Here is a 13983-nt window from a genome sequence, read left to right on the forward strand (position 1 = left end):
GGGAGGAAAGAACTGAGATGTGAGAGCTGGCATCTGCTACATGAGCTACAGTGCACAGGGTGAGCCAGGAAACTCCTACCTGCCATTTGCAGCTACTGAGGTCCAACCAGGAAAGCTAGTAAGCATGCATGGGCTTTCTACAGGGATTCCAGAGACACTGTGGAGTGGCAGGTGAGAGGCAGGAGAGTAGGAGAATTGCTGCAGCAGGTTGCCTGACCCAGCTGCAGGGACATGGCCCATGTCATAAAGGCAGTGATACAGAGCTCAGTGAGGTTTTCACCTTAACTGGAAACCTCTGTAACTTATGAGGATATGATTGCTGCCAGGCAATTTCCTGAAGGGCCACCAGAAGCAATGAGCAGATGACCAAGGAAATAGCCAAGCGAATCACTGGTGGGGAGGAGGCATAAACTAGGTTCAGTACTTCTCTTCCAGTTCAGGACCACCTGTTCAAACCATGGATTGATCATGTGTTCTCACCATTGACAGTCCTATAGTAGAAGGTCCATCTATGGGCTTTGAATCCCAGCCCTGCTACGAACTGGGCACTCCTACGCTACCTAAACTCCATGAGCCTCATTTCCTCTGTGTTATAAAGATAAAAACTCCTACCTCGTAAGATGGCTGCAGTGATCATATGACCCCTTATATGCAAAGTGCTTGCTCCAATGCCAGGCACATAAGTGCACTGAAGTAATATGCACCCCTTTTCACTTTTTACTTTTCCATCCAGTGTATGGGAACGCATGTGTGATAGTTTGCAGCACCAGAAGGTCTAGGGAGGTGGTAAAGGGTATCTCTCATGGTTCAACTCAGTTGGGTAGTGCTGCTGAATGTTGCTTGTGCAATGCTCAAGTGGAAACCACACAATCAAATGGCTACTCTTTGGGCAAGTTTAGCACTTTTGAGAAAAAGGATTGACTGGAAGTGACACCTTATTCTGGGTATGCAAGTCATTCCAAGAAAAGACATAATGAATTTTGGTTTCGCTCAATCTAGTCAGCTCAATGCTGTCTCGTGAGGGAGTAAGCAGTCCACTTTCTTTTTGTGGTAAGGGGTAATCCATTGTGCTTTGCATATCTTCAGGGGGTCTGTCATCAGCTTGGCTGATTTTTTCAGAACGAGGAATAGGCAAGCAGTCTTTAAGTCTTTTCTCCCCAGTCCCTTCTCTTGCTTGGGCTTCTCTGCTGCCCAGAATTCATTCAAATGATGTAGAAACTAAACGATCAGTGCACTAGCTTAGCCTCAGAAGATCGAACTTAGAAAATAAAGACGAAAAATATAAGACCGTGAATTCTTGCTTTGTTTGCTATTTCTTTTTTTAATTAAGTAATTAATTTTCCCCATTCTTTTTTTTTATTTTTTTTTAATTTTTAAAAAAAATTTTTTTTTTTTAAATTTTGATTCATTGTACAGAAATGGGGTACATCATTTCATTTCTATGGTTGTACATGATGTAGAGTTATACCATTTGTGTGATCATACATGTACATAGGGTCTTGATGTCTGTCTCATTCCACCATTTTTCATATCCCCCCCTCATTTCCCCCCTTCTTCTCTCATTCCCCACCCCCCACCCCCATTATATATCATTCTCTACTTATCAAGGAAAACATTCAGTCTTTGGTTTTTTGGGATTGCCTTATCTCACTTAGCATGATATTTTCCAGTTCCATCCATTTATTTGCAAATACTATAATATTATTATTCTTTATGGCTGAATAATATTCCATTGTGTATCTATACCACAGTTTCTTTATCCATTCATCTGTTGAAGGGCATCTAGGTTGGTTCCACAATCTAGCTATTGTGAACTGAGCTGCTATAAACATTGATGTGGCTGTGTTACTGTACTGTGATGATTTTAAGTCCTTTGAGTATAAACTGAGGAGTAGGATAACTGGGTCAAAAGGTGGTTCCACTCCAAGTTTTCTGAGGATTCTCCACACTGCTTTCCAGAGTGACTGCACCAATTTGCAGCTCTACCAGCAATGTAAAAGTGTGCCTTTTCCCCACATCCATGCCAACATCTATTATTGTTGATATTTCTGAAAGCTATTTTTCTAAAATTGTATTTCCCATATTAAGTAGGGTTTTAAAAAATACTAATGACCATAACATTCATGATCGTGTCTTCTATTGTTAAGTTCTATTGTAAATTCATGTAAGTTCGGAGACTTTGATACCTGCTCTTTCCTTGGCATCAGTTATTATACATTTGTATCAAGGAGAATTCCACCTAGTTTCCCCTGGACAGACAGTCTTGGGCTGAGGGACACTTTGATTTCATGATCCACTGAACTCACATTGAAAACGTTGACTTCACTCTATGGGTGAAAGTCTTGGTCTTTAAAATGTTTTTCCTCTTTAGGAGGAAGGGTGGGAGTTGATTATTACGTAAAGTGCCACTTTCTTTATCTTATTTGCTTATCAAGACTCTAGGAAAAGATGGTAGACTGGCAACAAGTATTTGCTTTCTCTTCCCCTGTAATAAAGCCAAAATACTATAAAGTTTCCAAACAGTACATATCCTCAAAGACAAAAAATAGGAGGAGAGACACGCCAACTAAAATTTTGAAGTTGGAAGGAGATGGACCAATGATAAGAGTTAGCCTACAGGTAGCCTGGAGAAAAGATGCAATCTAATTTAAGGCAGACACCCTTCCCCCAGAAAAACTCAGAAATTGATGACACCATGCACTTCTGGAAGGGACAGTAAAAGTAAGTTTTAAAATGGGAGATTTGACTGAAAATTTATTTGAAAAGTGCTTCGAGTCTCAGAGTCCTTCCCAGGTTCATGCAACCAGACAGGCACTGCTTGCAGCACCAGAGCCTGGGGGCTGGAGACAGGGGGCTACTGGAAGAGAAGACTCGGCCTGAAAAGCACAGCAGTCCAAGGAATATTTGCATACAGCTTTCTTCAAGCCTGGACCCTCCTTCAGGCAGATTTAAAATCTTTTCCTAGGAAATCTGACCAGGCCAAGAGAAAATGCCTGAAAATATTGACAACAAGGTTTCTCCCCACTACACCCGGCCAAATCACCCTGGAGTGAAACCCAGAGTCATCGAATGCCCCCACTGAACACAGAGCTGTCCCACCCATGTATGTGGGCAAAACTATAAGGATCTGAATAAGACATCTAATAAGAACAACAGAAACCAAAACAAACTTATGGAACAAAGCATAACAAAGCGAAAGAAATAGAGTGTAGTCAGAGAGAAGTGGTAAAAATTATCCTAAATATCCTTAGTGAAACAAGAGAAAATATTGAGTACGAAACAAAGACAAGAGACTATAAGAAGGAAATATACAGAAAGCACACCCCTAAAATTTAAAAAGAAAAAAAGAAAGATAAACAGAAATGAAACCCTCTGAGGTTGTTTTCCCCTAGATAGTAGAACAAAAACATCAAGAGAAAAAAATATAAAATTAGAAGATACAACCTATGAAAAGTGTGGACTTTCAGAAAGAGAAAAACAGAGAGGAAGAAATCATTAGAAAACAAGTTCTAAAAATTTTCCCAAACTGAAGGACTGGAGTTTACCCTTTGAGAATCCAGAAGGGTAAATGAAAATAGATCCCTGGTAAGCACATCCTTGTGAAAATCCAGCATAGTAGAGCCAAAAAGAAGACTGCATCTTCTAAAGAGGAAAAATAGACTGTAGGCAATATCAGACCCAAAGTGACTGAGAACAGCAACAAACTGGAACATAGAAGAAAATTCTTCTACTATCATTCCAACCCCCATACCCTCTCCCCTCCCTTCACTCTGCTCTGTCTACTCTAAAATACCTCTATCCCCCCGCCACTTATTGTGAATTAGCATCTGCATATCAGAGAAAAACATTCAGCCTTTGTTGAGAATTGGCTTATTTCCCTTAGCATAATATTCTCCAGTTTCATCCAATTACCAGCAAATGCCATAATTTCATTCTTCTTTTTGGCTGAGTAATATTCCATTATGTATATGTACCACAGTTTCTTTATCCATTCATCTGTTGAAGGACACCTAGGTTGGTTCCATAACTTAGCTATTGTGAATTGGACTGCTATAAACATTGATGTGGCTGCATCACTGTAGTATGCTGATTTTAAGTCCTTTGGGTATACACCAAGGAGTGGGATAGCCAGGTCAAATGGTGGTTCCATTCTAAATTTTCTGAGGAATCTCCATACTGCTTTCCATAATGGTTGCACCAATTTGCATTCCCACCAGCAATGTATGAGTGTATCTTTTCCCCCACATCCTTGCCAACATTTATTATTGCTTGTATTCTTGATGATTGCCATTCTGACTGGAGTGAGATGGAATCCCAGTAGCTTTAATTTGCATTTCTCTAATTGCTAGAGATGTTGAACATTTTTTTTCATATATTCATAGATCGATTGTATTTCTTCAGTGAAGTGTCTGTTTAGTTCCTTTGCCCATTTATTGATTGGGTCATTTGGTTTTATTTGGTGTTAAGTTTTTGAGTTCTTTATATATCCTGGAGATTAATGCTGTATCTGAGGTACAAGCATACATTTTTATATACATTGCATGCATATATATATATATATATATGTAATGTATATATATAACATGTATACACACACACACACACATATATCCATACACATATATACAAGAAAAAGTCTGTTATTTTAGAACAAGGAAGAGTTCTTTATTTTACTAAATAAGGCCATATGAACTACATATTGTTATACCCATTTTATGGACAAAACTGAAACTCTGAGATGTTAACTTGTCCAAGGTCACACAATGTGCTCATGTCTTTGGTGAGTGCTAGGAACAAAAATGACATTTGTTTCATCAATCACATCTTTTGGGGAGGCAAACACTATCTAGGGCTTCCATAGTATGCTTGTTTTATCTCACCCAAAAGAGCATGTATCTACATGTGTGTCTCAGTATTAGAGTAGAGTGGGATGATGGAGTAAAGTGTTTCCTCTTATCTCTATTGAGTTTGAGAAGCTCCAAATTTCAGTCCCATCTTTCACTAGAAAATGACTTCCTTTAAAAATACATTCCTTGCAGTAGAAGGAACCATGCTTGTCTTGTACACCTTGTATTTCATAGCTAACCACTGTTCTCGGCCCCTGGAAGGTCCTCAGAGTTTATGTACATGAAGAATCAATTTATGATGTTCATAAAGTGCTCCAAGCAATGCAGTGCAGAAATTAGATATAGGTCATACAACCCATGACTAGAGCAAGTGGGTAGAAATCTTAGCAGCCAATTTCATGTGTGTGGAGAAAAATAGTCCCTAATTTTCAAAGGTTTCTAATAGTGAATCAGCATCACTCTAGAAATGTTAACTTATCAGCACCAGGGGAAGAGGAGCTGGCAGTGGAGGCTCACCTGTCTGGCAAAATGGCAGAACATATGGTGAAAGACTTGGACTTGTCCACCACACCAGGGCTGAAGCCCTGATCCTGCCACTTCATAATTGCCATCTTGGGCCAGATAGTCCACCTAAGATTTAGTTTCCTCTTCGATAAAATGAGGATGATAACATTCAAATGGGGTAGATTTGAACTTGACAGAACCTGGCTTTATCTAGACTTGGGAGACTTGGGGGAGATATTATCATCTTCTTGGCAAATAATAGCAATGTGATTGAAATAGCACCTGCGTGATATTTCAAATATGAAGTCTTACTCTTTCTTTTTAAAGTTGCTCCAGAGCAGCCTCAAAACTTAACTTGTGTACAGGAGGGAGAACGTGGGACGGTGGCCTGCACCTGGGACCGAGGACAAGACACTCACATATATACCGAGTACACTTTACAGTGAGTGAGACTGCAGTTTTTGTTGCTCTTTGTTTGTTTTTGCCACCTGCATGGGGGCGATCCTCTACCACTAAGCTACACCTCCAGCTCAAGACTGCTCTTGCAGTAGTTTTATAGGTCCTCTCTTAGATGACAATTTAGCAATATCATACAGTTTTATGATATTGCCAGGAAGAGCAGCAACAGATACCCCAAGGCAATGAGATGCTTAAAAACAAACTTCATTCATCAATTAAAATTGGTTCAGACATCTGACACCTAACATCTTGGGTCTGAGTTATAACTTGGAAGTTTTGTTAGGGCATCCAAGGTCAAGTTAGGGGGGTTCTTCTGCTCAAATATGGTAAACTAACTATAAAATATTCTTCTTCTCCTTTGCAGTTGCAGACTCTTTGGGCCATGATGTATAAATAGACACTTCCTTGTGGTAGCTTTCCATTAGCTTAGAGGAATTTCTTTTTAAAGCAGAGTTGGCGGATGTGAGAGTCCACAGGAGAAGAGGGCCTGGGGAGATTCCATTCCTTAGAGTAGGTTCCATACTCCCCTCAAAGACCCATTTTGGTCTGCACTGTGCCTGAATGATTTGGAGATGGGGTAAGGCAGTGAGACCAGGACTCTGGTCTGCTCACTGCTGTGCTGGACACTTTTGTGCAGTCAATGCTGAGTAGCCACAAATCCTTTAGATGATGGTTGGAACTGCTTGATCACAAGATCAAGCCAAGATCACAGCTAGGGCTTGGGGAATTCTAGCAGTGTAGACACATATACTCATCTATATAAATATCCAGAAAGAAAAAAAAAAAAAGTTCTGCCAACAAAGAGAGAGGAAAGAAATGTAGAACTAGAACATAAATATTCCTATAGTGTATCCCCTAGCAATAAGACTGACCTGAAAAGATTGTCTACAATTTTATGTTTGAACATTTGATCTTTTGCGCTGAAAGGTAACAGACACATAAAGTATCTTGCTAAACACAATTTTGTTCTGTTTGTAGGTTAAATGGACCAAAAAATTTAACATGGCAGAAGCAATGCAATAATTATCATTGTGCTCATTTGGACCTTGGAATCAGCCTAACCCCTCAGTTCTCTGAATCCAACTTCACAGCCACAGTTACTGCCACCAACAGTCTTGGAAGTTCTTCTTCCTTTCCATCTACATTCACATTCCTGGACATAGGTACATTTTATTTCACTTTCTGTAGGTGTGATTCACTGGAACATGAAAATTATTTTTTAAATCACTCAAATCTTCTGTGTATAGCTCTTTGACATTGATGGGAAGTGAACAACAGGACCTTTACCAAACCTGGGTAAAAGATAGAAGTTACTTGTATTCAAGTGTAAGGGCCACACCCCTAGAGTCATGTAAAGATGGCTTTGCCAAATGGGATCTTTTTTATTATCTCTACTGGTGAAATGAGTCCCTGGCTTCAAACCCCATGAAAGTACCATCAACTCAATGCCATCAACTCAAAAGAGCGTCCCAGGAGGTCATTCAGGAAGCTCAGGGGAGGCCCTTCTGGGCAGGGATGTCTCTTTACTTCTATGGCTATTCCCCCTGTTCAGATTGGCTACAAGTGGACCCGCTGGACTAGAGCAGCCGGGTGTAAACTACAAATAAGATTCATCAAGGTACTGATGCATCTTGCTCTAAGACTACTTAGCTTCCACTCCCCTCATCAGTGTGCTTACTGGCATAAGTCAGTCCTGGCACATATCTGAGCAAATATCATTGCCCCAGTTGAATCGGAAGCAGTTCTCAGTCATCCCAAATTCTGACCATCCCAGGTAGGACTGGGCTTCTGGCTGCCTGAAGTTCCTACCTCACTCTTCTCTCTTCCCATGGTACCTCTTGGCATAAAACTGCTAACCATGAGTTTGATCATAGACACTGACCATGCACTTCCCCTTCACATGTCTTTACACAGGTCATTCGTCTCTTTTGTTTGTTTTGAGAGAGAGTTTGACTAAGTTGCTGTGGCTGGCCTAGTACTTGAGATCCTCCTGCCTCAGTCTCCCAAGTCCCTGGGAGTGCAGGTGTGTATCTCTGTACCTGGCTTCAAGACCACTCATTTCTAAGCTACCCTCTTTCTCCCTGTTCTTTCCTCTCTCCCTCCATCCCGTTGCTATGAATTTTTCTACCAGCATTCCTCCTCCTTAAGCAACCACCATTAGCTACCTCTGTCTTCTCAGCGACTGAATCTTTCAGGTTTGGAACATTGGTTTTCCTTCAATCATTGGATTAAGTGGAGTAGTGACACATCCACTACTTGCCAAAAATGAAGCTGGAATTTGGTGAAACCAACTGTATTTTTTTGTAGTTTCGTGTTAGTACATAAAGCCATTTCTGATCATGGCGCCTGAATCACACGTTTTCGTTTGTTCGGGTTACTAGTGAGGCCTCTTCCTCCGTGGAACATCACAATCAAATTTCCAAATGCTTCAGGGAACAGATGTACCCTTCAATGGAGAGGTGAGAGATGGGTGCGACTCAGTCGTCTCAGATACCGGCCCAGTCACAGCAGGTCCTGGAATATGGTAATGGTCTTCAAGGGGAAGGGAGAAAACATTGCTGAGTTCTTAATATCACTGCAGAAACCTCTGTCTTTTCATATCAAAAAATGGAATTTCAGAATATTTCGGGGGGGGGGGGTAATGATTCAGTGGCAGAGTACTTGCCAACATATGTGAGGCCCTGGGTTCAATCCCTAGTACCACAAAAGGAAAAAGAAAAAAAGAATATTTAGCCTGAGAGTACACACCTGTGATCTACCAGAAAGTCATGTTCTTCTCTACTAACAAACATCTTGATCATGGATTCTGAATTTTTTTAAGCCACAGGGTTTATAAACCAATGTTAATTTTCTACAACTTATTTTTAGTAAAAAATTTATTTCTCCTTGTTCTTTCATTCTCTAACCCATTATTACTTTTTAACATTTTTAAAAAATGTATTGGAAAGAGGAGTAACTAGGGAATGTCCACAGAGGCTTATGTGGAACTTAAATAACATGATGAAAAGGCCTACAATTTGGTATAACATTGGGCATTACAATTTTTACAATAAAAAATATAGGATTATGATTTCTTCCAGAATTTTTATATAATATAATGACATATAATAATAATAATGGATCAGTTTCACATATAGCTGATACCTGAAAGATGTAAAAGTAACTACAATTTTCTTTTGAAGCCAGTTCTGTGTCTGTGATAAAACATTGATCAATACCAGTTGGATCCAAATAAAAAATGATCTCTAGTGTAGAAATTTCTCCAGAGCTTTTTGAAAATTGAAGTTTTCAACCATTAGTTATTTTTCAGCTGACTTCAGGATCTTCCTGGGAACATGAATAGATGGGTTCTTAGTTCCAGGAGATGTCATTTCTATTTTTTTTAAATGAGAAACTACTATTTAAGATTAGTGTCATGTATGTTCAGTAACACAGTCATTGCTATTTCTTCCCACTGAATGTAGGAAAAATAAAAAGGGTCATCAGGTTTGGTTTCTTTCTTTTATGTTAAAATTCTTTATGTAATTTTGTATTAACCATCACTTTAAAAAATTGTGCCAGGTGCAGTGTTGCACCTCTGTGATCCTAGTTACTTGGGAGGCTGAGGCAGTAGGATTATAAGTTCAAAGCCAGACTCAGCAATTTAACAAGACCCTACACAACTTAGCAAGACCCTATCTCAAAATAAAACACACAAAGGGCTGGGGATGTGGTTTAGTGGTTAAGCACACTTAGGTTCAATCCCTGTGTTTTAATCAGCTTTTTTGCCACTGCATCTAAAAGACCTGACCAGCACATTTGTAGAGGAGGAAAAGTTTATTTGGGGGCTCACGTTTCAGAGGTCTCAAGCCATAGACAGCAGAATCCATTCCTCGGGGCTCAAGGTGCGACAGAACAACATGATGGAAGAGTGTGGCAGAGGGAAGCATTACACATGATCAGGAAGCAGAGAGAGACTCCACCCTCCAGATACAAAATTTATACCCAGGGCCACATCCCCAGGGCCCCATCTCCTCCACCCCGCCTTTCTTTAGTCACCACTCAGCTAATCCCCATCATGAGCTTTTTTGGGGACATCTCACATCCAACCATAACACCCTGGTACCAAACAAATGCACAAAAATCTTGTTTGTCCCCCTATTCCAAAATTCTGTTCCTCAGCAAGATTGACTTACTAGTTTCCAAAAAATGAGTGAGAATATGTGACCTCTGTCACTAGACACTGGGAAGGGCTAGGGGCAGGGGGAGTTCAATAAGGGGACCAGAGCCCAGCAGAGGGATTTCTTCTGATTCTTCTCTAACCTAGTAGAGTTTGTTTTAAAAATCTATGATATATTTCACATGCCTCAAGAAGAAGATTGCTGAATTCCCAACACATAAAACTGATTAATGTTTGAAGAGAGGTATGTGCTTATTACTCTGATGAGATTGTTGCACATTGTAGATGTGTATTAACATAATATACAAATATTACTTCTCAATTTGCAAAATCTTGTCGGATTCAAGGTTACTGTCATGAATGCCAGAGGAAGCCATGACTTGCTGGATCTGAAACCATTTACAGAATATGAATTTCAGATTTCCTCCAAACTACATCTTTTTAGAGGCAGCTGGAGTGAGTGGAGTCGATCATGGACAGCACACTCACCGGAGGAAGGTACGTGTGCAGGGGAAAAGGAGGGAGAGGAGGAAAACATGGGAAGAGGATTCGATGATTCCCTTGGAGTCAAATCTCTGAGACACTTGTGCTGAATCAGAAAGTATGATTGCATTAATTAGCATGTCAATTTTAACATTAGCTTAAGTATGCCCAGAGAGAGAGAGAGAGAGAGATGTCTATATTGCTAGGAAAATTTTAACATTAGCCAAGTTCTGTTTGCCACTGGTCACGTAGGCTACAAGTTTGTGACTCAGTTATGTTTGGTTAAACTCATATCTATTTCTCCTCCTATCTTAGTCATTCTGTTATCCCACAAAGCTGTACCCAGTAATTAATCTCATTCCTTTGTAGTTAAATCTTGATGCATCTTATCTTTTTGATCCTCTGAAAATTAAAATGACTCCATAAGCCATACTGAAAGCTTGAAAGAAAGTAGACTCGGAAGACTTAATATTTTAAAATAAAATGTAATATATAGCAATTCTCCCTTCTCCAAATATATAGTGCAGCCTTTGACCTTCAGTGCTCAGAGAAGCACCACCACATCTCCCACCGCTGAGAAAAACACAGCAAATGTATTTTTCAGTCTGATAGACTTTTCTTTTGGGTAATTATTGGGAAAGTAAGTTTTTTGAAGTGTAAGCAAACATCTTACTGAAGCAAAAATGCCTACATGAACTTTATGTCAATATAACAAGCCTTTGGAGATGCAAGAAATTATCATCTAAATATTAGTTTTTAAAAGTACTCAATTACCTGGGCACAGTGGCACATGCCTATAACCGCAGTGGGAAGCTGAGGCAGGAGGATTCAAGGCCACGCCTCAGCAACTTAGCACCACCCTGTCTCAAAATAAAAAGTAAAAAGCGTTAGAGATGTGTATCAGTGGTAAAACAACCCTGGATTCAATCTCCAGTGCCAAAATATAAAAAGAAAGAAAGCAATCAATTAATAGTATAGTATAGAATTTTTCATAATTTATGTAAATTTGGCTCAAAGGAAAAATTATTGGCACAAAACCCACTACTTCTTACCTGGAGTTTTATTTTTATTTATTTATTGTGGTGCTGGGAATTGAACCCAGGGCCTTGTGCTTGTGAGGACAGCACTCTACCAACTGAGCTATCTCCCCAGCCCCATGATATTAACGTGAGAAACCTAAATGCTTTTTTGCGAGATTTGTGGATATGTGTGTGTGTGTGAAATAGACTTGTGATTATGTTGCACTCATTTTCTTTGAGTGCCTGGTGGCTTTTGGTAACTGATGACACTCAGTGATGATGTACCAGTGGCATTCAAAGTCCAACAGGGGATCCATTAGATTATTAGACCTAATATATAATTTGTGGCATAATCTTATAGTCTTCCTTTCTTCTTATATTAATTGCATTAATTTAAAAGAAATTTTAAAATCAATTCACCTAACAAATGATAACTAATTACCTCTCATTTTCTGAAAATAAATCTTTTAATGTTGATCTCGATCAGAAAGGTGTAAAAGGTTTTTGTTTTAAGGATTTAAGTTTTTTAATTTTTTTTTTTTTTTTTTTAGTTGTAGATAGACACAGTACCTTTATTTTATTTATTTATTTTTATGCAGCACTGAGGATTGAACCCAGTACCTCACACATGCTAGGCAAGAGCTCTACCACTGAGCCACAACTCTGGCCCATGGAAAGGTTTTTCTATTATTTTCTGTAAGCATTTATCTCTTCAATTAAAACTTCAAGGCAGGATAGTAATTCTTATATCCTAAACTATGAACCATCATCATGTCCATGAGCAGCTCCTGGTGATGGTTGTGAGGCCGCCAGAGGCGGTGAGCTGAGCCCTGGAGGCGGCTTATGAGAGCCGCTGCCGGCATTCATAGAGAAACTGAGCTCACCAAGCGCCTTGGCTTCCTTTCCACATCTGAATTTCCCTTTTCTGTGCTCCATCTTTCTGGGGGTTGTCGTAAGGTCTCTTTGCTCTTACCCTAAGCTGTGTGGTTTTCAGCTCTTACCACTGTTTCTGTCATCGGTTTCTTTATGAAACACCAACTGATGTAAACCTAAAAGGTGTGAGTTTTTTTTAACACTTCTTCCTTTTAACTCTTTAAATGTGTACTCATATATAACTTGGCATTAAAAAAAAATTACTAGTAAGCTTTTTTTAGGTACTCTAAAACTGTGTATGATTGCAGCCTTGAATTCCCCAAATGCAGAGGAACCTACTGTCTCCAGGTGACCAGGGCAGCTCCTTGCTCCTTTCAGCAGGGTGAGGGCCTTCTTCACTCCATTTGGACCTTTCTTTCGTTATAAGTTCAACTCCTGCAATGGCCCTCCAGGAGAAATGACCACGAAGTAAGAGGTAGAAGGAAAGAAACCACTTTCTTGTGTTTAAGAGAACCATTCCCAAATCAGCATCCATGTAAAACAGACTTGATACTGGGAAGTGAACAGTTGTATTTTCCTTCCAGTGGGAGAACATTCTGCAATCTGGGCTTTGAGGTGTCCAGACATGTATGAGAATATGCTAGAGGTTGGGGCGGGTGATCCCTCACCATTCAGAACACCCAGCAGAAGTCTCCACAATGATAAATAAGTTGTTCTTTAGAGCATCTTATCGATAGGTTTCTATCTGTTCATTCTCCATTTTTTAAAGTCTTATTTACATGTTTGGCATTAGTCAACTCTGTTATGGATGATTAACAAAGCATTGTGCATGCTTGGACCACAGTGATAAAGGAGAATCCTCCTGATCCATGTGACAGCACAGATGAGGGGGGAGAGATGTCCAAAGCAAGAGAAAACACAGTAACCAGCTGTAGCCTCCCTTCTCACATTGAGAAGCCAGGGAATGAATTCATTCATTCATTCATTCATTCATTCATTCATTCATTCATTCATTCATTTGTTACTTAGAAATATTTCCAAGATAGGGTAGATGAGAACAATTAAATTCTAGAGGTTACTTATCATTTTGGATAACAAGTGATTTTTTCTTTTTCTTTTTTTTAACAATCTGGCTTTGGGGTTGGCAAACATTTTCTCTACAGATCCAGATAGTAAATATTTTCAATTTTACAGACTATACAGTCCCTACCACAACTACTAAACTTTGCCGTTGTAGCATGCAAGCAATTATTGACAATACGTCAACAAAGAGACACAGCTGGGTTCCAATAAAACTTTATGGGCACTGACATTTGAATATTATATAATTTTCTTGTCACTAAAAATGATTCCTCTTTTGATATTTTTCAACCATTTAAAAATGTAAAACCATTTTTAGTTTTCTGTCACACAAAAATGGACAGCAGACTGGCTTTAGCCCACAGGCCATAGTATGTCAACCCCTAAACTAACTATAAGCAAACTTGTAGGCTTCACACTTGTCTCTTTGCCTAATGCTGGAGGACATGAGAATGAACAGTTCTTTGCCTTTCTGAAGGGACTCACATGCAAACATTTTCATTAGAGGAAAATGTCCCTACTCCCTTTTCTTCTCCTTTGAGTCTCCTCTCAAATTAGC

At 39.5% G+C, this 13983-nt stretch overlaps 1 protein-coding gene across 4 annotated transcripts in view; it reads left to right on the forward strand.

Moving 5' to 3' along the window:
• Nucleotides 1–13983, forward strand: part of IL12RB2 (interleukin 12 receptor subunit beta 2) — an 86463-nt gene that overhangs the window by 16184 nt on the left and 56296 nt on the right. For all 4 annotated transcript variants that reach the window (XM_079131128.1, XM_079131126.1, XM_079131129.1 and 1 more), the window contains exons 5-8: nt 5679–5793; nt 6789–6973; nt 8192–8334; nt 10317–10467. In XM_079131128.1, the coding sequence (XP_078987254.1) occupies nt 5679–5793; nt 6789–6973; nt 8192–8334; nt 10317–10467 (594 nt within the window). The remainder of the gene's footprint in view (nt 1–5678; nt 5794–6788; nt 6974–8191; nt 8335–10316; nt 10468–13983) is intronic.

This window comes from Sciurus vulgaris (assembly GCF_902686455.1).
Source record: "Sciurus vulgaris genome assembly, chromosome: 1".
Classification (NCBI taxonomy): domain Eukaryota; kingdom Metazoa; phylum Chordata; class Mammalia; order Rodentia; family Sciuridae; genus Sciurus; species Sciurus vulgaris.